This window comes from Zosterops lateralis (assembly GCF_965231275.1).
Source record: "Zosterops lateralis genome assembly, chromosome: 1".
Classification (NCBI taxonomy): Eukaryota; Metazoa; Chordata; class Aves; order Passeriformes; family Zosteropidae; genus Zosterops; species Zosterops lateralis.
In genome coordinates this window covers 31395334-31420817 of record NC_139762.1, presented here as the reverse complement: position 1 = coordinate 31420817, position 25484 = coordinate 31395334, and the positions used below count along the sequence as shown (strand labels likewise).

The 25484-nt window shown below is 36.3% G+C and overlaps 1 protein-coding gene across 12 annotated transcripts in view; it reads right to left on the bottom strand.

The window, feature by feature from the left end:
- HDAC9 (histone deacetylase 9) overlaps positions 1 to 25484 on the bottom strand; it is a 459263-nt gene that overhangs the window by 369619 nt on the left and 64160 nt on the right. The window contains exon 1 of one of the 12 annotated variants that reach the window (XM_083872064.1): positions 17128 to 17206. The exons of 10 other annotated variants lie outside the window; for them this stretch is intronic. In XM_083872064.1, coding sequence (XP_083728190.1) covers positions 17128 to 17143 — 16 coding nt within the window. In that variant the 5' untranslated portion in view covers positions 17144 to 17206. Of the gene's footprint in view, positions 1 to 17127; positions 17207 to 25484 lie in introns of those variants that run through there. One more of the 12 variants, XM_083872069.1, reaches the window with a different exon arrangement.

Sequence of the window (25484 nt, the reverse complement as noted above, 5' to 3'; positions counted from 1 at the left end):
CAAGTGAAACTGCAATCCTAGTAATCATATGGAAATGCACCAATTTGGATTCTGAACCAAATTAATATTAAATAAAAAATATCTATTATTGGGGAGGGGGAAGACATTTCAGTTCATTAACTTCTGAAGCAATACTGCTTAGGAGAGATTATTTTCTCTTCAGCACCTTGCAGGTAAAACTGGCCATTTTGCAAGGCTTATTTTAGTGCCTTGCAAAGGAAGCTGTGAAGCACTAATGAGACAACAATGTGATCTTTGGATATAGGTATTTATTTAGCAGAGTCTTATACCACCTATCTTTCACAAGCAAGAAGCCCATTCTGTGAGCAACAGCAGTTCCACAAATAAACATCAGCTTCTTGCCTCTTTTGACCTAATTTTCACTGCATTGTTTAATATAGCTACCACCTGAGAAAAGGTATCTAATGCTCAACGCTACTAACAAAATGTCATAAACACAGTGGGATTTTCTTCAAGCAGTGCAAAGGCAAATAAAATACACTTGTCACAGAGGCTATATTGTATTGTATTACATATTGTATATTGTACACATTTCTAGGTATCAGTCGGGAAAAAAAATAAAAATTCTAAACTTTTTCCACTCAGAGGAATCTCCAAGATAAATCTTTCAGATTTTTCTAGGTTGCTCACATCAATCTAAATTTTTTAAACTAGTTTCATTCTTTCTTTTTAAATTATTCTGAGTAAATTATATATGTACAATACAATGAGCATATTGAGTCTTAATTCCAGTTCATTCCAGTATTAGGGAAGTCTGAATGTAGTATTTTCAAAGATGGTACCCCTAAGTCTTTCCAATTCTTTTATTACCTTAAAATACTTTTCTAAAATTGAAACATTTTCTCCCATCTGTCAAAATATTGCCAGCAGAATAAAGCTGGTAGTAATTTGTCAAAATATTTAATTGCAAAAATGATGTTAAAATCAAACCTAACTCCCTGAGTTCCTCAGAATATGCTGTCAAATAGATAAAATGTTTTCAGAAGAGTTTGAAGCATTTAGCTATATTCATGATAAAAGTGTTTAAGCAAAAGACTAATGCTCGTAGCAAAATGTATAGACAGTTAAAACTGAGTTCCCATTTTGTGCCTAAAGTTGGTTTACCATATATAACTTAGGTAATGAAAATTACAATTGTGCTTCATGGAATCTATATATACCTCCAGGCAGACTTCCTCCTTCATTTACATCTCCTGAGGGAAAGAATACAAACAAAACAAACAAACAGAAAAACTACCTGACAACGACAACAGAAAACACTCACACACACCAGAGAAAACCCCATGACCAAAAACAAAAGAAACAAAAATCCCAGAAAAAAAAAAAACATAAAAACACTTATTCATTAAGATTTTCAACACCTATCCACTATGAAAAAGCAAAAATCAGAATTACCCTGTTTCATTACTCTACTTTCAGACTTTTGATATTTTTCAAACATAAAACTCTTTAAAAATATTAAGGCTACAAAATTCAGCATTTTGAAATTACAAAACTTTGGATTAGAATTGCCTTTGACATATTAATTTGATTGCTGTTCTTATGTGGATTACAGCAAAAAATTTAATTAAGTGCTTCTATGCTTCTTAGGATTCTTATAGCAGGGATGAATGTTACTTAACAAAAAGCTTTTATACTTCGTTCCCCTTATTGACTGATTAAGGTTCCAAAAGCAGTTTATCAGACATTACCTACATTCTCCTTCGAAAACAAAATTATTCACTTCTTTAATGAGCTCCCTAAAATGTTGAAGAAAATCACTTTCAAACACATTTTACTTTTTCAACATCCTTTCAATATGAGAGAATCCTCTACACTATGGAGAGGAGCAGTGATCTTCCTTTTCGGAGCAGTTTTCTCCCAGTCTGGCCTTTCTATTAACCCCAGTTTCATCACAATGTGCTTATACCATGTCTAGCCATTTCCAAACCTAACAACCTTCATAATCCATGTGGTGTTGCCTCAGTTCCCTATGGATGCTATGTTAGCATGTCTAGTTAACAGACTATGTCTTTACCTGCCAGTCTTTCCACTAAAATTTTACCCAGCTGAGACTATTGCTTCTCCAAATAGCAAGTTATTTCTGAAATGGGAGTTTTTTCCATGACCAAAAAAAAAACCCCAAAAAACACCAAAAACCAAAAGCCTTAAACTAAGCTTGCCTCATTACCATGACAGTGCTTTATGAACTCTTGGCTGGGCTTGTCCTCCACCTCAGAGACTGCCCAGCATGCCTGAAGCAGGTCCTGTGTGGACCTGGGACTTGCAGGAATTTTTCACTCCCGTGTAATACTTGCTGGGTTGGGAGTTACAGTATGCCATTTAAACAGGCTTCAAGAGCCCTTCCAAGAAATAGAAATTTTCCTAATTTTTTTCATATATTTTAGAATTGTATAGAAGTTCTGTTTCAGATCTTGAAACATCTATACCTCATCTGAATTCACCTGAACTAAAGAACTAAACTGGAGAGTGAAATGGTTGTTGAAGAACTGCTGTTTTGCTTTGTTGCAGACAAATCCTCAGCCAGCTCTTTATGTCTGGACTTTACAAAAGCTTCTTCCATGTGTCAAGACAGGCAGGGTAGATGTGAATGTCATTCCATGAACCTCCATGCAGAGGGCCATTTCATACAGTATGATTTCCAATATAATCTTTTCCTTCTTTTAGAAGCATAATTTTAAAACTTTCTCCCCTGTATTTTTACTGCTATAGTTACATACTCGGAGGCTCTAACAAGCATATGTGAAAGTACCTGAAGGGTAAAGAAAAATCTGCCAAGAAAAAAAGGTTGGATTCTCAGGTTTGGCTTTGAGAAACACTACTGAGAAGAAATTCTCTCTTTAATTGCACTATCAAAAAAAGCTTCTAGATGATGCAACTTACACATTTACCCTTTTTTCAGAAATACATTTAATGGTGCATGTCTCCACATGCACTGTTCCACACAATCTCTGTGCCAGGGGTATGGGTTAGTGGGTTTTCTTTCACATTTATGGGATATGGGGGAAGGATGGTAATTAAGAGAGCCAAAACAAGGCTGAGGTTACTCATGCCAAACAAGCACTCTGAAAATCTCTGCAGATTGTACATGCCCAACAATGCTTTAATTTTCAGTGACTGTAGGAAGACAAAATCCATACCACACACTGTAAGGTCCATGGAAACAGGCTTTGACCTTCAAGCTAAGGAAGCTGTAGTTTAGATTAGCCTTTTCCCAGTATTTCACTATAATAGCACCAAAAATGACAAGGATTTTTGCTACTGACATATAACTTATCTAATACAGCAGATTTTGAAGAAATGCAATAAAGCTAATCTGTTTTTGCAACTTACAACAAACACTCTTTTTCTGTTAAACTTATTCTTATACATTAATTTCCGTGAATAATACTTGAGGGAAGAAGAGGAATGGGAAGTATGACTGAATCAAGAAGCTCAATTTCCCCGAAAACAGTCAGGTTTTCAAGCTCTTGGAAAAGTTGCTTATAGCTATGTATTTTATTTAAAAAAAAAAAAAAAAAAAAAAAAAAAAAAAAAAAAAAAAAAAATCTAATGGGACTAAAACAACATACAGACCATCATGTTCATATTTAAGCTATATTAAGAAAAACCCCAACTTATACAGATATTTAAATGTTTTTGAAAATACTATGTATTGAACTGTTCTCAAAAGGGAGAGAGCAAACTGAGCAGCAAACTGCCCAGTGCAGCCTAAGAGGCTGCTGGCCTCCCTTGCTGCCTCCTCTTCCAATTTTTCCGCCAAGATCTCCAGGTCCTTTTCTGCAAAGCTGCTTTCCAGCCAGCTGGCCCCTTGTCAGAATTGGTACATGTGGTTATTCCTCCCAAGGTTGAAGTTCAGCCAAGAGAAATGCAAAGTCCTGGATGAGATTCCTGTTGGTACATCTCTCCAGCCCACCAAGGGCCTTAATGAAGCTGCTAGGCAGTTCTGGCACCAGTTATCAGCTCCTGGGGAACTCTACTAGTTACCGGCCTCCAGCTAGACTATGGGCTGCAGTTTACAAAACCTTTGAGGCTGGCAGCTCAGCTTGTTTGTAGTCCACCTCCCTGTTCACTTATCTACCCATACTTCACCCATAGGAATGCTGTAGGAGACAGCGCTGCAAAGCTTGCTGCAGCATAGAATACACAAAATTCACCCCTCTCCCCTGCAGAAGGCTATCAGATTGGTGAAGCATGATTCTCCTTTCTAAGTCCACACCGACTATTCCCAACTACCTTCTTTTCCTTCATACGTCTGGAAGTGATTTTCTCTGTTGTTTAGTCCCTCACTCTCACAGGGATCAAGTTGAAGATTATCAGACTGTAGTTCCCTGTATTCTTCTCCTTGCCCTCCATGTAGGCAGGAATGACATTTTCTTTCTCCCAAATATCATAGTCTTTCAAGGATAATCAAGAGTGGCCTTTACAAAGACACTGGCCAGCTCCCTGAACACTCATGGGTGCACCCCACCAGCTCCCATGGACTTCTGCATGTCCAGTTTGTGTTCTTCAATCTTCTTCTATTGGGGATCAGTTTTCTGTAATCCAGACAGGTCCCATGCACCTGACTCCTGAAGGTCAGCAAAAAAGACAGGATGGAGAAGATATTGAACATCTCAGTGTGCTCCATGCTCTCTGTCACCAAACCCCCTGTGCCATTCAGAAGTGGGCTGACATTTTCAGTGGTCTCCCTTTTGTGGCTGATACAGCTGCAGAAGCACTTCTCATCACTCTTGTTCTTAATGTCCCCTGCCAGATTAAACTCCAAGTGAGCTTTGGCTTTGCAGACCCTCTGTCTGCCTTTTTCCTCCAGAATCACCTGTCCCTGCTTCGACTTTCCTTATGCTTCCCTTTAATGTCAGATTTCTGCTAGGACCTCTTTGTTTATCATCCATGTAGGCCTCCCAGCAGTTTTGGCTGACTGTCTACACATCAGGATGGAGCTGGCATGGGGAGATCTTTGAGAAATCAACCAGCACGTCTTGATGCCTCTTCTCTCCAGGCCCCATGTCTATTCTAATTGTTGTACAGTTTGGTAACAGGGCTGTGCCTGTGTGCACATCCAGTGCACGTAAGTCTTTAATTCCCTGGGTGGCACAGAAGTTCTCTACAGAGATGAAATGAAAGGACCTATTTGCAACTCTAGCTGCAAATATGTATTTTGACTGATTGCCAAAGGAGCTTGCCAGGTGGGAATTTTGGATGGTTCCAATGATTCCCCCAGGCAGGTCTTGCTGTGTCTTGATAAACTCATCTGTTTCAGTGTGCTGATTATCATCCTGAATGGAGTCTCTGGCCATTTCAGAGAGATGCTCAGGCAGTTTCTGCAGCAGAATTAATGAAACGGCACACAGATAAGACACCTGCAAATAGACAGTAACCTGTTCCTCTAGATGTAGAAACGGTCACATACAAAAATTTCTGAAGTTAAGATCACTTAGGAGATGATTTGTACATAATTTAAGATACTCTCTAGGAATGACCACACATGCCAGGGAGATCACACAAGACCATGAGTCAGCCAGGTTGCAAGAATTCAGTAGAACTATGGTTTGAGAAGTCTCATGCAATCCAGATGAAAACACTGTTGCAAGAACCCACCACTCTGACCAGCACCTGATTGCTTTGCTCAGGAGATCTAATTGTTGTGGAAGTCTATGTAGCATTCTTCTATTATGGGATACTATCAAGGCATTTTTGTTTCTTTTTACTGCGAGAGTCCATGACTTGAAAAGCCATCCTCAATCACAAGTCTTTCATAATGATATGATTTCTGTTTATTTACCATTATCAGTACTGTGTAGGCACCTGTAATATCAACAAAGCAACTGAAATACAGCCACTAGAAACTGCTACTGTGTTAGTAAGCCAGAAAAAAATTAATGTGATCATATTTTGCATCTACAATGAAGTAACTGCATACCTACTTCTAAAGTAACATTTCTTTCTGTGTTATGCATTTATACAAGTACAATAATATGTTATTGTGGAAATTAGTACACAAAATACTTTAAACATACACTTAAAAAGGCATACATTCAAATTAAATACTTCAAATCGCATTTTTCAATGAGGGAACATAAGCAGATCACTGCCTTTGATAAAAAGCCCCACAGATAGCCATCAATATGGCACCTGTGTTGAGACAGGACTAGTAACTTGCTCAATAAGTGACTACCTGAAGAAAATAGGTAACTAGAGAAACACTGCAAATACTATACAAATACTGCAATTATTACTTTTAAAGTACATAGTACTGCATACAATGCCATTTCTTTTATGAGTGCATCTTTTCATCCTTTCCTCTACTCATGATAATGCTGACACACACAAAAAAAATGTGTAACAAATAATTCTGTAAACATTCGACACATATTTTTACACAGTAGCAGAGTACATAGACAGATTTCAATACGGGTTGCCATAGGTAGGCATTCAGAATTTCCCAGTCAGCATATTTCACTTTTAGCAAGTTATTGAAAAGCCCTCAATTTCTGAAAAACATCTGAGTAACAAATTAGCTTACAAAATAATTCAGGAACATAGTATTGTAGCAATCTATTTTGATAATCTTAGTATATTACTTGAAATTATTAATTTGGTATCAATCTAGTATTTCCTTTACAATCCTGAATTCGAAAGAAATTATAGCCAAAGAATACGTAAAAAAGGCAGACCAGCTACACTGTGTACTGTAGAGAATAAAAATGACTGTTCACACACACTGAATCCAGAAATACCCAAATTTAATACAATCAGTATGAAGAATATCTGTATATATTCTAATTCTTTCACCTTCTTCCACCACTTTTGTTATCTTGTACTATACAACTCAAACAGATAAAAAATAAGTGATTTGGGCAGCATTCAGATGATTTTTACAATATTTCAACTCCTTTTTCAGTTGTGCAAATCGCTTTATGAAATTGCAACTCTGAAAACTGAAATGACAGTACAATAAATAATTAAATAGTTTTTACCCCCACATATGTGCAATAGCTGCATGGATCCACATTTAGAAAAATCTCTACCTAACACACAAAAATAACATTTTTCTACTAAAGCCTAACATTTACACATTAACTACTGAACATGATTTTACAAGAGAATCAAATTAATTAGATAGTCCTTCAGATATACTTCAAGACTTGAACACCAGTTGATGCATTCCAATGCTGTTGGCATGGACTTAGTTATTTTATCAAGGAAAATGCAGTTTTACTAAATGACAAACTATTTTGACAAATAGTCAAAGTCAGGAAAATCCAGGAAACAGTGGCATTGTTCAGAATATTTCTGTAATATAAACATGAAGCAATAATACTATTTCAAATGCTTTGACATTATGCTCATTTACTTCTCCAAACCAGATAAGACTTTTGTTGCTCACTGTCAGGTTTATGAACAAATGACACACATTTACAACATCAATTCCCATTGAGTGCAATTAAACTGAGGAAGAAAACATAAGTAGTTATGACCAAAGTGGCATTTTTAAGTATGGTGAAATGATTAATGCAAAGTGAAATGACAGAAAGGCCCCACAGGAAAGAGAGTTCCTTTCTTTTTCATCAGAATTACCAAATTCATAATATTTTTCTGGGATTCAGAGCAGACAAACAGAGTGCAGAGACATATTTGTTAAAAACAGATATCATTTATCAAGATGTATGAATAACTGCAATCCAGTATTGCATTCCTTATCTGCATTAATGTATGAAGGGAATAAAGGAGAAAGATGGCAAACCAAAAATAAAAACCCTTCTGTGCAGTCTTCTACTCCTTCAGTGTGACTAAGACAGCTCTCCTAAGGAGTAGTAATATGCATTCCAAACATCTGCCATCTGACTCCCTTCACAGTAGTGCAAGAAGCAACTCTGAAGAAAAATTGCAAAATATATCTATGTATATTGCTATCAACCAGCTTTAAAAATCTGAAAGATGGTACTCTTAGAAACATTGTATCAGGACTGTGATCTAGAAACTTTCAGAAGTATTCCTTTACCACACGCAAATAGACAGCCAGACCAAAAAGTACAAATAAATCAACCCACAATTTTCTGACTCAATGATAAAAACATCAACTGTATGCAACACTGAAAATACTTTTAATGTTAAAAATTAATGTCTCATTTAAAAGGTATTTATTAAAATAATTATGGAAAAAAACATTTGTAGGCTGAATACACAAGAAAATATAAGAAAGAGACTTCAGCCAGCAGGACACAAACCCAAGAGCTGCAGGTGCCCAGGGTTCCTCACCAATTTAACCCAGAGAGCAAAGCACAGGGCTGCCCACAATGTATTATTCATTCTGAACTGGTACTTATGATTCAGGGAAAACTGGGAACCATTGCTCTAAACAGACCAAAGACAGATGTGGCAACATTTTATTTTACATCATCAACTTTGCCTTATTCAATTTTGCCAAGCTTTCACTCTGGCTTTGGTATTAAGCCTGTTCATCCTTTACTACACCTACACCACATTGTTGTAAGCGTATCTGGCACCTGAATTCACAAAGGGGCTGAGTGGGATCCCACACCATTAAAAATTAGTTTGAACTTTTGTAGCTTCATAAGCCTCTAAAGCCACAAAGGTTACCTTTAATTACAAAAGGCACCATTAAGTATTTATTACAAAAAACGTTATGACTCTTTACATGATCTGCTCATTAACTGGGATTTATCCAGTCTCATCTCAAGCAAATTCTGGTGGCAAGAGTGAGGTTCTCACCCACCAATGCCCATCTGTTAATCCCAGCTGAAGCAGCAAAGCAGGGCAGAAGATACTTTTTTTCAGATTTTTTTTTTTAAGTCATTAGTTATTCCTTTTGTCACCCCTGGAATTCAAAGAAAATAAATATAATAACTGCCTATATCTGGTGCTGAAATTTATTTCCAGGGAAGCAGTGTCTTTCCTGAAGCTACTGAATATTTGGAATGAGAAACAGTTAGGAACTCTCTCAAAATTCTCAGATGAATGCACACCATTACCTCATTAACAAATGCTTCACATTATGGGAAGTAGATAAAGGAAGGAATGGAAATTGTGGGTCCTTTCCAAACTATCCTGCTCCCACTTCAGTCTAGATGGAAAGCTACAACCAATTTGTGTTCTGTTTGCCCACAGGTTTCCCCTAACCAGGATACAACCCACAGTCATGGGTCACCTTTGCCTTTTGGGGACACAGTTGTTTAGACCCTGCTAACTACACAGTGCTTTACAAAACTCAGAAAATAAAGAATATCCAGAACCCTAATTTTGTAGTAAACTTTTTAAGCTCTGTTTGTTCCACCTGACTTCAAAGAGAGGAATTCTTTTTAATCAGCCATAGAAGAAAAGAATTTGTATGCAAACAGAATTAAGCTATCAGTAAAGCACGACAGTTGAACATGGATTCATTAAACAGGGCTGCTGCATCCAAGGACTAAATTAGGCATAGGGAATAGGCGGGGGAGAAAAAAAATCTATATCTTAAAATGTGATAGGGTCCATTTACTAGATGAGATTACTTTTCTCTACAATACATTACCCAAAGGCACTTCCAAAACTGAAGGAGTATATTACATGGTGCTAATCAGAACTTTTTTCCTAAGTAGGTCAAATGTTGAAAGAAAATCTTGAAATCTTATGCACTGTTGAAAAAAGAAAAAGAAAAAGAAAAAAAAAAAAGAAAAATTTCCCAAAAGCAGTACAGCCAAGGTGCTAATCACTTTCTAAAATATAAAAACCTTCTGCATAAACATTAAATGTAGCACTTTAACATGCACAGTCATACACCTGAGGCTGTTCTTTCACTGTCATTTTAATTCAGTCTGTAATAACCAAATGAATTTTAATTAGAAAAATGCCCTTATTTGCATACGTAGTTATTTAACTTTACAAAGATTAACTTGTTGAATTTTTTTTTTTTCAGAAATCAAAACATCCCCAATTCCAAATGGTCAGGCATATTTAGACTTCAGATTTTTTTGCTTTGTTTAGAAGAACATTAATAAGACAAAACAAGGTTTGTTTGGTTTTTTTCTGGTTTTATTACCAATAGCTATATTACACCTTTTAATAGCTTTGATGGAGAATGAGGTATCGTGGGGAAGGACAATGAAGGAATTAGCAAAACAAAAGGAGAAACAGCTTTACTGCCAAACTTCCGAACAGACAATTCTGACTCAGGTTCCAGCAAATACCAGTTACACACTGTATGTCCTGTCCTGTCCTGCACATAACTTCGCAAATTCCCAAATCAAGAATTTCCTAGGTAGAGTGTGTTTCCTGGCCATTATTCTAAAGCCTAACTGATGATTATTATCTTCGTATCTTTCAAAATTCAGAATCAAAGAATATATGTGGATGGATATAGAAAAGAGAGGTTGCCATGGTTTTAAATGAGAATACCACTAACCTCTCTGAAGACACATTCAATAAATCTCTGTGTGCCTCTGTTGGTCTACTGTGGGCTAACAGATAGTGGTTTAACTGCAATTAAGACACCACAGAACCCTTGCTGCTAAAAAATAGGCTCAATTAGTTTGGGCATAGTACCAACACAGCTTTCTGTAATCTCAGGATGCAGCAAGAATCATCTACCAGCTGTTTGCAGCATGGAAACAGTAAACTAGCATCTGTCTGAAAAGGACATATTGACTTACTAATGTTAGAGCTATAAAATCAGAATTAGGATAATAAATTTTGCTGAATGGGGAATGATGATTGGAAGCAGCAAAATCAAACTGGAAAACAGATAAAATACGTAACAGGATGACTTCTCATTAAAATGGAATGGATGGAAAGAAGTGGGTAACTTCCTGGGGAGTACAGGAATATACTTTGGTATTAAAAATAGGGCCAAAGTAGCTCCTAAACCAGGTAAGTTTAGAAAGGCCCAAGAGGAGTCTGCACCTTTACCACCCAAAAAAGAAGCAATTTAGGAATGTGCTATAGCCAAACTGCTGCAAACTATGCTTCAACAAGAGCTTCACATAAATGAAAGATATTTTTTACTCTGTCCATGGGTTTGGAGGGATTTTCTTGGTCTATAATTTGGAGATATAGGTCTATTATTTCAGAAGGGTTTCAGGATTCTGGGGTTTTTTTTGTTTCCGAGAATAAAGAAAAATCCTGGACAAGAAAATAGCATGTCAAATAAGATGTCTTCTGGAAAATGCAGTAGAATACCACACTTGCATGCATATATCCTGTGTCTCTGTTAATGTAATTACTAAAAAATCAGAGAGTGGATAAGCAAGATTCTCAGAGTCACATAAAACTAAAGACAGACTAGAATGCTATCTTGCTGAAGATTATTGCAGTGAAGAGTACTCGAAGGATAAGGGTTCTTTGAAAGGTTTACCTACACACACAACTCAACATTACTGCTCAAGTGAAGGTTTGCTTAATATTCTTCACATACATAACCTGTGGTCTATACGTGACTATAGGTTATGTGTCTGAGTCACACAGCAATAAAAGAAAACATTATTTTTAAGCCCAAGTCAAAGTCTGGAATGGTTCCTTATTTCCTCCTCAAGTTAACTTATTTTGAGTTAATTCAAGGCACCAAATGTGATTTTGTAAAATAGTATGTAGTCTTCCATTTGTTCTGGTCTACAAGTATGTGTTCAAGCAAGAAAAATAACCTAGAGTTAATTAGTAAATAGTCTTCAGCAGACATACTCAAAGCTTTGCCATGTCTTCATGGAAAATAAAGCAGCTCTCCTAATTCAATCTCCACATTAAGTATTCTTAGTAGACATGCGTGACATTAGAGAGAGAAGATTTTGGTTATAAGCCATAAATATTCATTAAGGACTATTGCATGGCCTTTTCAGAAAAATACATGTCTGAGAAAAGATTATATTCTTTAGAACTTTTGCCAATTTATTATTAAACAGCATTCAACTGTCTGTAACATTTCTAAATGCAGCAATTCTGAGTGAGTGAGTACATGAAAGGATAAATCTGGTTCACACAGTCTAAAATCTTCTTCACAGTCTGGGAAAACACTACAACAGGGAAAAAAATTCATAAGAAAAAAACCCTTCATCTGTCAGTCAAAGATTCTCCTGGCATAACTTCAAAACTTTACTCCCACTTTGCTATACGTTTTGATATAAAAGTTCATCCTTTCAAATCATCATGTTAGACTCAGCTAACAATCTTGCTAGAATATCTGCAAACAGAAATCTGCAAAAGAGTAAAAAAATGGTTGTGATCTCCCAAACATTTTTATGACCTCACACTTTTAAAATTCAGTGTTTTGTTTATTCCTAAATACTCTGTTCATCTGCCTAAGATAGTTTGGTTAAAGACCTCTTTTCTTCACCCTTCTTCCTATAAATACAGATAAGAAAGAAACTGGAATCATAATACCAAACATGAAATGAATAATGCTGTTCATGATTTTTCCATGAATTGTACTGTTTACTCCCAAAATTTATTCAGTATTTTCTTCTGTATAGAAACAATGTATTAATTCCTGCAATTTTGTGTCTTATTTTTTAAAAAATGCTTCTAATTTGCAAATAGATCCTAGGTGAAAGAAAGAAATCTCCCAAGACATAAGACCATTTCTGAAATAAATGGCAGCAATAACAGTATTTTCCACAACAAAGATTTGGCAAATAAGAAGAAATTAATGAAAATTTACAATTACTCAGATTATAAATTACAGAATCAGCAGCAGGATTGTTTTCATTTACAAAGCCAAAAGTAATTATAAATAATGAAATAAGAGAGCTCTAGTAACAGCCTTGGTAAGAGTATCAAATTAGCGAGCTGAGAATAATTCGAAAAATGTAACAACACTAAAGAGCCATCAGAGTGATGATAATTGGCAGCATCTGCTATTTCACTGCAGCAGTACATCAGATCAGCTGCAAATATAGGGCTTTTTAAGCTTTCTCACAGAGTTGTACACTCTCCTGCCTCCTCTGCTTTCAAACACTGATGTGCAATGATCATGCTTCATACAAGAATATTTGATGAAAAACCTAGGATTAAAAATAAAATTATTTACCAATATTTATGACACAATAAAAACTCAAATAAGGCAAATGTTTTCCAACCTTTATTAGAACATTCTCAAGTTGTTACTTGACAATTTCAGCTCTGTTTCTACAGAATTCCTGTTCTTCAAACCAATTCCGTTCCATTTCATCTTCCACCAACATTGGGTAGACAATTAGATTTAAAAAAATTAATCACACTATTCAGTGAATTGTATTATTTAAAATTCTCCACTAACGCTTGAAACTTACACTGTTGGAATGATGCTGCTATTACCTGAAATATAGAGGAGGCAACTTAGAAGGTTCAGAGAAGCTTTAAAATGCAACTACTTCCTATAAGCTACAAGCCCTTCAAATCTGTCTAATTTGGGCTTCATAACCATAATAATTCTTTTGGATTAAAAAAAAAGAGTGTTGGGAAATATCAAACCATTCCTCTAAACTCAGCTGAAGTTTCATTTCCTATAAGCACTCAGACACCAAAGGCAGGAACGCACCATGGAAATGATTTAAAATTCTAATCCTTGCCCACGTTTCATTTGCTCTCCACAGTAACTACAGAAGATGACAAATGCAGGCTGGACCTTGCAAGTACCTATGATGGGGAGGGAGCTTACAGACAGATGAAATGAAGGAATGTGCAACTGCCATGGACACATTCCAATGGAGCTGCTAAGTATCTTCTCCAATAAACTGTGAAATGTGAGACAGCTTCATTTCTTCCACATGCCTCCAGAAACAACTACACAGTGCAATACCAAAGGCTCCCTTGACGATTCCTCCTTCTGACCTTCTCCTTCTTATAGAAGTATTATGGGACCAGATTTTTAAAACATTATTGAAAATATCCATATACTTAGTATGGTGACTTGCACTACATTTAATGTAGCTGAAAACTTCATTGAGCACTACGCATTGTCTAGTCAGAAGGTTGATTTTAAGGCCTGACCTGCTTTTTTGTAACATCATTCATTTTCCCTATGTTGTGGATACAGAAGCAGTACTGTTTTAACTGGAAAAATGTATCTGGGAAGGGGTGGGGGGTGTGCAGCAACCTTTTCCATAACATTAACACCACATAGCACAGAAATGAAACAGAAAAAGTTTCTCTGGAAATATTTTACATTCACTGGCACACCCTTTCACTTAAAACTAACTGCAAGAGAAAAAAATTGATCTAGAGGAGGAAAAAACTTTAACTAGAGGAGGAAAACTGTCTAAGAAAAAGCTGCACTTGAAAACAGTTCTCAAAAAAGGGGTGAGGGCTTTGACTTGAAAGGATTCCTCTATTGTAGTATTCAGGATCCAATGAAGTTCATTAATTTCACTAAGTCAGTTGAACAGTTAATAATATGAACAACAAGTCTATACTCACTTGTTATGACTCCTAAAACCACAGATTTTGGCATGAATAAAAGAACAACTGCTTTGAGATTAAATACTGGATTGGGAACATCGATTTGAAACACTAGACAAAATTAGGATCTCCACAGTTACGCTCTGGTAACACGTATAATTACATGATAGCTTTTTCTAAGACCAAAAATTGATGGTCTCAGGAATAGCGCTAAGCATATTTGAGTGCTAGAGAGAAAAGGAAAAAAGAATTGACAACCCAATACCGTAAGAATTCAGCAACAGGTTCCTCACACTGATTGACTAAAATGTCTTTTTTTTAATCACTTTTTGCCTCCCATTTTGCAACAAACTTGGTACTAACATTTAAAAAAATTTTCCTCTGCACACAGAAGAGCTAAAAAGATATTTTTAGCCTGGTTTCCTAAGGAAATGAAACTTATCCGTTAGGCCCTCATCACAATAACTTCTGAATTCATGGAGTGATTTCTGCCAGGTCTGACAGGGTGTGAAACATATTAGATTCCCAAAAATGGCAGCTGGGAGAGGAAAGGGAATGTCAGTAGCGCTCCCACTGTGGGGCTGCCTGTGCTAGACATGAGGGAGAAGAGCCAGGAGCTCCTCCCTGCTGCCTCTGAGACCAGGCTGCTGCAGTGGGGCTGCTCAGGGGTCAGGTAGGGTGGGGAAAGGACAAGGCTGGTTTTGTCTGATTGTCCTGTTTATTTTAATGATAGCTGGGATGATGATATATTTGCATGATTCCAGTTCAGTTGGAAATGAAAGCAGAGTAGACCAAATCCCTTCATTAAAATGTATCTTGTCACAGGTTGACCAAGACTTTAAGAACTGTGTAAATTTGCTGAGGATCCAGCAGCAGGCACTGCAATGCACTGAAGGCTGAAGAAAGGGGGGAAATTTGTTACTGACTTGAATGAGGGAAAAAAATCGAAAAACTCCAAGGGGATCTCCTGTAGCTGGAGAACCAGGTAAAAGAATAACAATAATAACAAAATTTGGTATAAAGAAGCAGAAGGCAATACTAAGGGTTAAGATGTCTGCAAAACAAGCTTATTTTGTCACTTAGTAAGAACAAATTACTTGCTAATTACGCTCATGTTGCTCAGATGAGCGATGTGGAGGGCCTCCAAAAGCAACACTTCCTGAAGCTATTACTGCTCTAACATTTTTTCTACTGTTAGACCTGTCATCCAGTAAGTTCTGTAAGAAGAAAAAGAATTATTCTTTGATGGCTGTTAAAAAGGCATCAGCATTACAGTTAAGTTATGTGGAAGCCTTTTCATCACAGCACAGCCATATCTTAGAGTACAAGTGGCTGGCAGCCACAAGGTCACTCCCAGCAGAATGATCCACAGTCCAGCATGTTTTCACACGTGAGATTCAAATGTAATGTTTTTGTATGTAATGTAATGTTGTAATGTTTTTCAGTGTGATACTATAAATAAAGCTATAATAATTTCAAATCCTTATTTTTCATCAACCTCATGAAGCTCCTCAAACATCTGGCTTAACGTTTTCATCTTTCAAAAGTAAATATACAAATAGGAAAGGAATACATAGCAGCGACTTAGTAAATTTCTGCTGTAGAAACTATAGAGTGCTAATGTGGATAGACAGCTTGCAGTAAAATAAAATGTACTCATTAAGAACCGAAAATACATTGACAACTTTTTAACAATGCCTTCCCTAGGAAAAAAACACCCATTAATGGGGATTTTTTTGCTTGCTTGTTTAGGTCTGGGTTCTGGGCTTCTATTGCTAGGAAAATTATCATTAAAAAGCTCCTAATACATTTCAAGTAAAGCTATTAAGTAAAAAAAATACACTAACAAAACAGTTAGCTCATCCCGCTAAATGACTGCAATAAAACAGACTCTGAGCTGATGTGCCCTTCCCTGGTCTTGGGATATATTTAGCCACATCAGACATATGATGAGTAAGGCAAAAAGAAATAGCTGTAACAAGTAAAACCCCTATTACACCTTCTGGCTGCATACTAAAGAACCCAATCTAATTCCCATTCAGTAAATACACACTAGAACCTTCCATTGTACTGCTGCCAAGACACCAGGCTTGAACTTAATACAGACTTCATGGCTGATTGACAGTTTTTTGAGCACAGCCATCATAAACCCAGTTTATTTTAGCCTTGGCTATAAATCCCCACTGTAAGATATCCTTCAGGTTATTTAGTGCACTTAAAAGTGAAACTAAACTAAAAAGTATTTGCTTGTTTATTTAGCCTATTATTTAGGACTTCAAACTGTAATAATTATTACTACCAGGACCTGCAACAGAAACCATAAAAGACAAATCTTCCAACCACCAAGAAGTAATAGCAACCAACATAAAGGCTTCAGCTTGTGAAGGACAGCAGAGCACAAGATACAGTACTTGTGAGAGAAACAGAAATTAATTTCTCAGCTCATTCAAAAAACATCAATCAAGCCCCTTTTCAGACCTTACAAACTTGCACTGCTTTTTGAACTGTTATTATTGTTTTGGTAATTAGCTTGCAATTTGTCAGGTGAATATACCCTTCTGGTCCTGCAGGAAGTTTGTTGCTAAGGCAGGTCCATATTTATTTACTTTTAACAACACAGAAGATCCTTTTTTAATGATTATGATATAACACAAAGCAATACATCTTATTCAATTTTTAACCACTGAGGATAGCTTTCAATTCAACTTTCAGTTTAGATCTAAAATGAAAGGGACTTACCAGTTAGGGCATACATGGTCTCTTCAATGTAACTTATGGTGGTTTAGAAAGCTAGCAAGGCTGTTCTGATATTAAAAGCAACAATTAAGGGAAGTGGTTAGTCAACTAGCTGGTTCTGTTATTCCCTCCCACTTCTTACAGCAGTACCTATCTCTGTGGGGTCATAACTCAGCTCACTATCCCAATTCTTAATTTTGTTTATTAAAAATAAAAAAATAATAAATTTTGAAAATAGTGCGACACCACCTTGCAGGATTATTAGTGTTTCAAATCATATGTTCAATACTTATATTCATAATAAATACTCGATACAACATCCAAGCAGTAGTAATCTCTGTTTACTTGGAGGGAAAATTTAAAAAAAAATCACAACCAAAACTCTATTTAACAGTAGTTTTTCTCATTGTTGCTTTGACTGAAGCATTAACATTCTGCATTAGTGGGAAGGGAAGAATAAATTATCTGTATATATCATTAGTCAAGTTACCCAACAGCCTTGATCAAGCTGATTTTCAGTCAACAGACTGGAGATTTATTCAGGTATTTCTGCATCTGTACCTGAATAAAAGATGCTACCTAACAAAAAAACAGCATTTTATAGTCACTTCAACTGACCAAGAAAAGAAGTAAAAAATACTTATTTAAAAAATTAATGTTTAATTTTTACCTTAAATCCATAGCTTTTAACAAATTTTCATACATATGCTGTATGCTTCTTTGTTTCAAGTTACATTCCAGTTCTGTGGAATTTGCCTTAAATTTCAATTTCACTGCTGAGCCATGATTTTTTTCTAATGCACAATGTTTAACACCACATATTAAAGGAACTCTGAGAGAATTAACACAATCTCAGTGTCCTCCTTTAGTATGCTCCTTTAAACACCAAGAATTTCCACTTTTAGCAACAGTGAAAAAACCAAATAAACAAGACATCTCCCTTTGTTTCTGTGTAATATAATAAAATGGATTAAGATGAGTTGGTTAAATCTGAGCCACAGAAAGAGCTCAAGTCATCTTTACATTTGTGGTATTATGGTCTACTCAGTGTTTTCCTTTGGCATTTGTGAAGTACATCAACGATTTATTTAGTGCCTACATCCAGAGTTTTGAGTACTTGAGATAAATCATAAAATAGACCAAAGTTCAACTTCTCTCCCTACCAAAAAAAACCTTCCCATCCAAAAGCCAACATGTGACTGAGGCCAGAAGGAAGTGCATTCTCTGCGTCTCTCTCCATCATCCACACACCGCTCCCAGTCAGCACGCTACAGAAGCTCTTCTGCTTTTGTGAAAGAATGACCTGGCCACATGGCAGCAAGGATATGCCATACTTCACTTTCTCTCACATTTTTCTTCCATCCATAGGGATTGCATGTCTCACCCTATAGAGAAGCTACATTTTCTAAGAACCTTCGATGTACCCACAGAAGTCTATCTCACATATATTTCCACCTTCTTTCACAGCAGGTCAATTCCAACAGCATAATTTTTGCATCTCCAGAGTAACTTGGCATTCAACTGGATATCACCAAGCCCCACTTGCTGTCGCTTGACAGCACAAAAGACTATACAACAGTACTATTAATTTCTACAATATTTAGTTACTAAGCAGACTCTGTGGAATCATGTGACTTCTCCTGGGAGGAAAAGAAAACAGGATATGGAGACACAGAGATCCTTCAAAGCCTGGCAAAAATGTAACTTGTGTAGGTTATTAAAAATACTTTACTCACCAGGAGTGTAAATGTGGACCAGGTGATGCTGCCTGGTTTTTATGCATCTTCCTGGTATAGTAAGCATCATGTTGATAAACACACCACACTATAACTGCTGTGTGTTTCCCCTATCTCTCTAACAAGATACTGTCCCCATAGTTTCACTTACCCGATAGTCAAAACATTTATGGAATTCAAACATATACACTGAAGTAGCTCACACAGACTATTCACAGCTCCTCTGTAACCAATGCATCTTAATGCTCAAACTGTCCTTTAGCTTAAGGACAGATTTTCCCTCACTTGTAATGACTGCACCAGTGCAAAGGAATCTTAGGCTGTGGAGCAGCTTTGACAGCTTTCCCCTTCACATATTCAGGGAAACTGGGTGTGGTGGGCAGGTGGGTGTGTTTTTATCCAGGGACACCTTCACTTCATCAGGTTGCTCAGAGCTTCATTCAGCCTTGCCCTGAACACTACCAGGATGAGGGTCCACAATTTCTTCCTAACACCTAATCTAAATCCGCTCTCCTTCGGCTCACATCCATTCCTCCTTGTCCTATCACTATATGCTCTTGTAAAAAGTCCCTCTCTCCAGCCTTCTTGTAAACCTCTTTTAAGTACTGGAAGGCTGCTCTAAAATCTCCCTGGAGCCTTCTCTTCACCAGGCTCAACAGCCTGAACTTTCTTAGCTGGTAACTATCTTTAGCTACTAAATAAACAAACTATTATTCAAACTTCCGTAAAAACCCTTCAACATTTTTCATGAAAATCCTCAAATTCGGGGTCCTTAGAACTCATCCGAGAAACCATGCTAGAGATTCTATTAGCACACACTAACTGTGAGTCTCCTCTCAATCTGCTTGTGCCTTTCTGCAAATTATAGGACAGCATGAGATAGTTACTTAAATAACAAAACAGAAATAATTTTCCAGATTGCATCATATAAAGAATGCAATATACCTTCAGCTCTAGAAGAATTAATTAAAACTCCTTTCAGTATCTGCTGAAATCTCAGCATTCATTTGTAGAGTGGCTTATAAAGAAACAGTAAAGTTTAAATATTGATAGCAAATAAAAATTACTGTACCAGAGCTAGTGCATAAAGCTGTTCTCATTGGTTACATTAGATGTAACTGATATGTATGCCACATGGCAAACATACCAAACATCCAGGCAACCCACAAATTCTGGAATAGTTAACTACAGTGTCTACTACTCTACTCAATCTACTTCTAGAGCATTCAAATATTGCTCTGTTTGGTCAGATGTTTCTACTAGGTTAACACCACCACAGCAGAAAAAATAGCTACATGTTTCATTTTGAAAGACAAAACATTATAAACTAGGACATTTTTTATACATTAGGTATCTATTTTTCTTCCAGCATGACTTTTAACTATGTCATCCTTGTTCTCTTGGGAAATCATTACAGTCCTCCTTATTTAAAATAATAACCAAAAAAGTTCTAAACTGTTATAATCCCCATTTGGACCAGTTGTTATACATTACTGAAATTCCATGAGGAAGTATAACTTTTACAAATATGGACAGCTTGTTTCATTTCCCTAAGCTGTTTCTTTATATCTTTGCATAAAAGGGGGAGGGGGAGGGGGGAAAGAGCAGAATCAAAAAAAAAAAAACAAAAAAAGTGTTCATATGAAAAAACAGAAATGACATCTTTTAAAAACTGACCTGAACATTTTGGTCTACTCAACAGACTGAAAACAATTCTAAATAATTTTACAATGCCAGGATTGCATATCCCAATGTGTGTAGTACATGCTACAGGGTAGCCCTTCAGCTACCCAGAGGACTTTGGTTTTCTGAAAGTTGTTTTTTTTTTTTTTTTTTAACAGCAAAACTCTTCCAGTCTCCCTGTTTCCCGAGTCCAGACATCCTGAGGCCAAGGGCTCTGTCAGAGGAAAGATGGAGAATTATACACATCACAGGAGAATCAATGCCAACTTTCCTTTCTGGGAACACCTTGAGGCTTCTTCAACACACAAAGAGTCTGAGACTAAACAAGCACCAAATTAAACAAGAATGCTCTTTATCCTGAGTAGGGTTACACAAGGAGCAAATTTACTTTACAAAGATGGCTTATTTTCAGAGTCTAGGAGACAAATGTAACTTATGTCTGGATCACTGCTGGTACAGGCCCCTCAAGCTGTTCCTGGATGGAGTCACTCCAAGAAAGTTCAGCACTGTCTCCACCATGAGTGATAGTCACAAAGCAGCATCTCTCTGTGTTCTTATGTTACCCATGTTCCACAGCCAGAAAATAAACTCATTTTGTACATATTTGTTCTTACCTCATGGATCCTTGCTGTGTGAAAAGACTCTGGGCATGATGGAACTTTCAAAGTTATTTTATGTCTTTCCTAGATAATGTTTTCTCTTACAATTGTTTCCATTACCTTTGATTATGTGATCTGGGCCATTATTCCCATTGTTCACAGTTTGACTTAAAAAAAGAGAGGACCAAAGCAAGATACATGAGGCTGTCACAAAGGATTGACATCTGAAGTAAAACTCTTCAGTGAAATTTACTACTCATTTACCAAAAATACTTTTTGGGGAAATCTTCTCTCACACATTGGTCAAAACACAGAGAGATCAGCACCTCATGCACAAGAACAAACCACTGATGACATGTTCTACCTAACATGCTGTAATCATTATTTTTGCAATGAAAATTATGAGTTTCCTATTTGCCCAAAGGCATTTTCATGTGAAATTATACCATGTTTTGTAACATTTCATGTAACGGCTCTGGGTTCTCCATACTTAAACACACATTGTACTTCATGACACATGATCTGAAAACTTCCTTTTATGTCAGTATGAAGAAAAAAAAATAATCAAGCAATAGTCTGTTTCTCATTCCATTGCTAAAAATGACTGTCACAGGATGCCCAAAGTGAAAATAACTTTAAACAAAATTAGATCAGACAGGATAAGAACCTTTTCCCTCTTTCATATGTTGGAGTAGGCAGCAAATATGGAAATAAGCCAAGATACTAGCTTGTACAAATCAAATTAGGTGTTATTTCTCCTTAAAGACTACACTTTTCAAACAAGTTCAAAAGTACTAAAGTTGGCTTCCAAAATCCTCATAAAATTTCCTTTAACGTCCAGATGACACACTGAAAATATGAAAAATGGTATAAAATGTGTTACAGAACTGGTGCTTGCAGCAGTACTTCAAAAAACTCATGGTGATTTTTTGTATTCACTTTTAGTCACCATTAAGGCTTCAATTCTTAGTTCATGTACTCCATATATACCAGTTTTGAAGAACCTAAATATAGATTACCAAAACGTGAATCAGAAAAATAATTTTAAAAAATATAAATTCTCTGGTCAATTTGAAAAGCATTGACCTGGTATAGCCAGAAAGTTTATGTCTGCTGGAGGAAAAAATGGTGCAGAAAATAACAGACTATAAGTCTGTTATTTCAGTGTGGGTGCAGAGAAAGATAAAGGATAAGTGTTGCTGCATTGACTCTACAACTACTCTCTATCATGTTTTTAACATATGGCATGGATGCACAAAGCTCCAAATGAGGAGCATTTTGTGAGGAGCTTTTTTTAAAAATCACAGGAATAAACAAGTAAAATAGAGTACTAGGAACGTATCTACAAAAGGAGCACCATACAAAACACTTTGTTCCCCTTCATTAAAGAAAAGCATCTTCCAAATTCTCTCCAAATTCAATATTCCAACTGTTGATTTTGGCCAGAATGCCTCAACAGGACTTCTCCCTAAATGCCCAGATTTCACAGTTATAGTGGCTGATGATATTTTTGTATTCTCTTGCCTTCTTGTCTACAATTTACCTATCATTTAAGTTTCCAGGCTCCATCTGAAGTATTAGGATTAGATCTGGACATGTATGAGCTATGCCTCTTCATACTTAAGTTACACAGAAAATAAACCTGGATATGAAGCCTAGCCAGGAACTGCACATACCAGTAAGTACCAATAAAACAGATCCCAGACATATAGAAAGATCATGAAAATCACTAGGATTTTTTTTTTTTAACTTTATCTCTTATTTCTAGAAAACAACTCCAAACACCAAATACATATTTGTGCATTACAGTTTAACAACAGAAATACTATCTTACCTCCTATACTTCCCTTTTTTGGCACTATTTTAGATGCAGTGATGCCTGTCGGTTCAGAGGAAAGTAATCTCTCTTTTTCTGGGAATTGTAAAGGCAAGAGCTAAAGCTACTATATTTACTTTGTCTCAATACTTTCAGCAGTACAGAGAAAATATAGGGGGAAAAAATCCAGAGGATAAAAACCTCATAAGGATTCTTTTCTTCACCTTTTCTCCTAGTTTCTAAAAATATTCAAAAAATATTTTTTTGTCTGAATTTTGAAATCTTCTTTTGGAACATTTTCTCCTCATTCCTCCCCAGCAGTATCAACACAGGTACTTTGTAATACAGACACTAATGAGATAAGGCTGGTTATTCAATGATTAGGAGAGAAGGAGGAAGACAAACGCCTTAAAAATACATACATTGAGTGATTATATGACTCCTAAATATGTCTCTCCTTTGCCAACATTTTTCCTCTTCTGAAACAGAAGTTGTGCGTGATCATGCCTTTCTTATAGACAGCAAATGACAGCAAGTAGTATGCAGATTTTTTAAGGGCAAGTGGCTCAGAAAAGACAAATAAATTTTTACCCAAAGCCCAATAAGAATTGATTTTTGCTTTGCCAAGAATGTCTTAAGGCCTAATATTTTCTAACTGGTACCTCCTGAAAAGTAGGATTTTAACAATGAAGATTTTATTTTATGCAATTACTTTTGAGGCTTTCAAAGTTCAGTCAGCTCAGTCTATTCAGTCAGCTTTACATTATGCAGAGCTTGACATGGATTTTATTTGGTAATGCCTTAGGTTCTAGTTATTCAACATCTAACTGCAGCTTAAACTTCTAATCTTTTGTTCTGCTCATCAGTACGACTTTTAGATAAGCCAATCTCTAATTGTTTAAGGGGAAGCTTAAACAAAGAAAGCAGATGCAGAAGCATTTAAAGGTAAAGACTTTGAGGGACCTGGTGCACACTCCATACTTTCATAAAGAAGCTAATATCTTCCACAAAATAGAGCAACTTCTGTGAATGAAAGTTTTAATCCTCAAAGCAATACTTTCTATCTTCTAAACAAACTTTGCTATTATTTGATGAACCATGGAAAATTTTGAATGATGCTGCACAAGTGATGGTACTGGAATTGTTTTCCAATGTCTAAGTCTATATATTTGTTTCCTCAAGTCACCTAAAAATCTCCTCCAATGTTGTTTTAATTTTTAATTCTAACAGGAGATAGCTGCATTTGGCTGTCAGTGTCTTTAAATAGTAAGCAAACACCATGCTCTGCACTGTACCTTTCTTGTAAGGAAAATAATCCCTGCAATTATCACTGTGTGGTATCCTGTATATCAGTGTGCACTGGAATATACAAAGTGCCTATTATCTGTACTGTTAGAGACTACAAAATATGCACTCCTAAGGCAGTACAGCAATTTACCAATGATGGCGTGACTTTAAATAACTATGTTAGAAAAATGAGCATTAGACAACTTTTAATGGCTGCATCTACAGAAAACTTTGTGGCACTAAGCCACGAGATCTTTCTCATATGCAATTTATATTTAGATACATAATTTCTTTTATCTGTATACCAATTTCTCATTGTTACAGAACATATGCTCTTCCTCAAAATAACTTGCTATTTTTGTACTATTACTCAGCTGCATACTTCCACAAAGCTGCAAGTGTTACTTCAGATAAACTTAGTGCCTTTTTGGCTAGTTTCCATGTTACTTTACTGACAGAGAAAAAGACTACTTAATGAAGCATGATCCTGTACCTCCTCCACTGACGTGGGAGGGTTTGTTTTGGGTGAGGGCAACAAAACCAGTGGTTTATCAGTCCCCAGTTGAATAGAGAGGATGGAGGGGAGGAAAAAATACAAGTTTTTGCACATTTCCCTTCTGGTAGAAGTCCTTCAGACAGGAACAATATCATATCCTACCTCTTAGTAACTCTGATGACTTCTCTGTTATTTTAAGTATTTCTGAATGGAAAATAGTAGTGGTCCAAATTACACAATTATCTCATCAAAGGGCGGATGAAAGAGATTGTTAAACATTCACAAGATTTAACCACACTGTTCACAAATATGATAAGCATCTTTCTAAGCTTTGATATGATGCACTCAGCTACAGCAACTTAAAATTTCAAATGTTTTCAATAAATTACCACTGCCTCACTAATTGCTATTCAGATGTTCTGCAATTTTTGAATTTCATAGGCATGCTACAGTACTACCTCTTCCAGAATCAGAATTCCAGCATCAGCTGTTATCATTAGCACACCAATGCCACTTCCCTCCCTCAAGCAAAAATATAACTGTACAAGACATACAATTCAGCAACAAAAAGTCTTATTATATCCTTAGAAGTAACTTACTGCAATCATAGAGATATGTGGAGTTTGCTATGCATTTCTTAAAATAGAGACACCCCACACACTTCATATAGAAATAAAGTATTTCAGTATTCTTCAAAATGAAGCAGCAGCTTGTTTCCTACAAACTGTAAAAAACAAATTGAC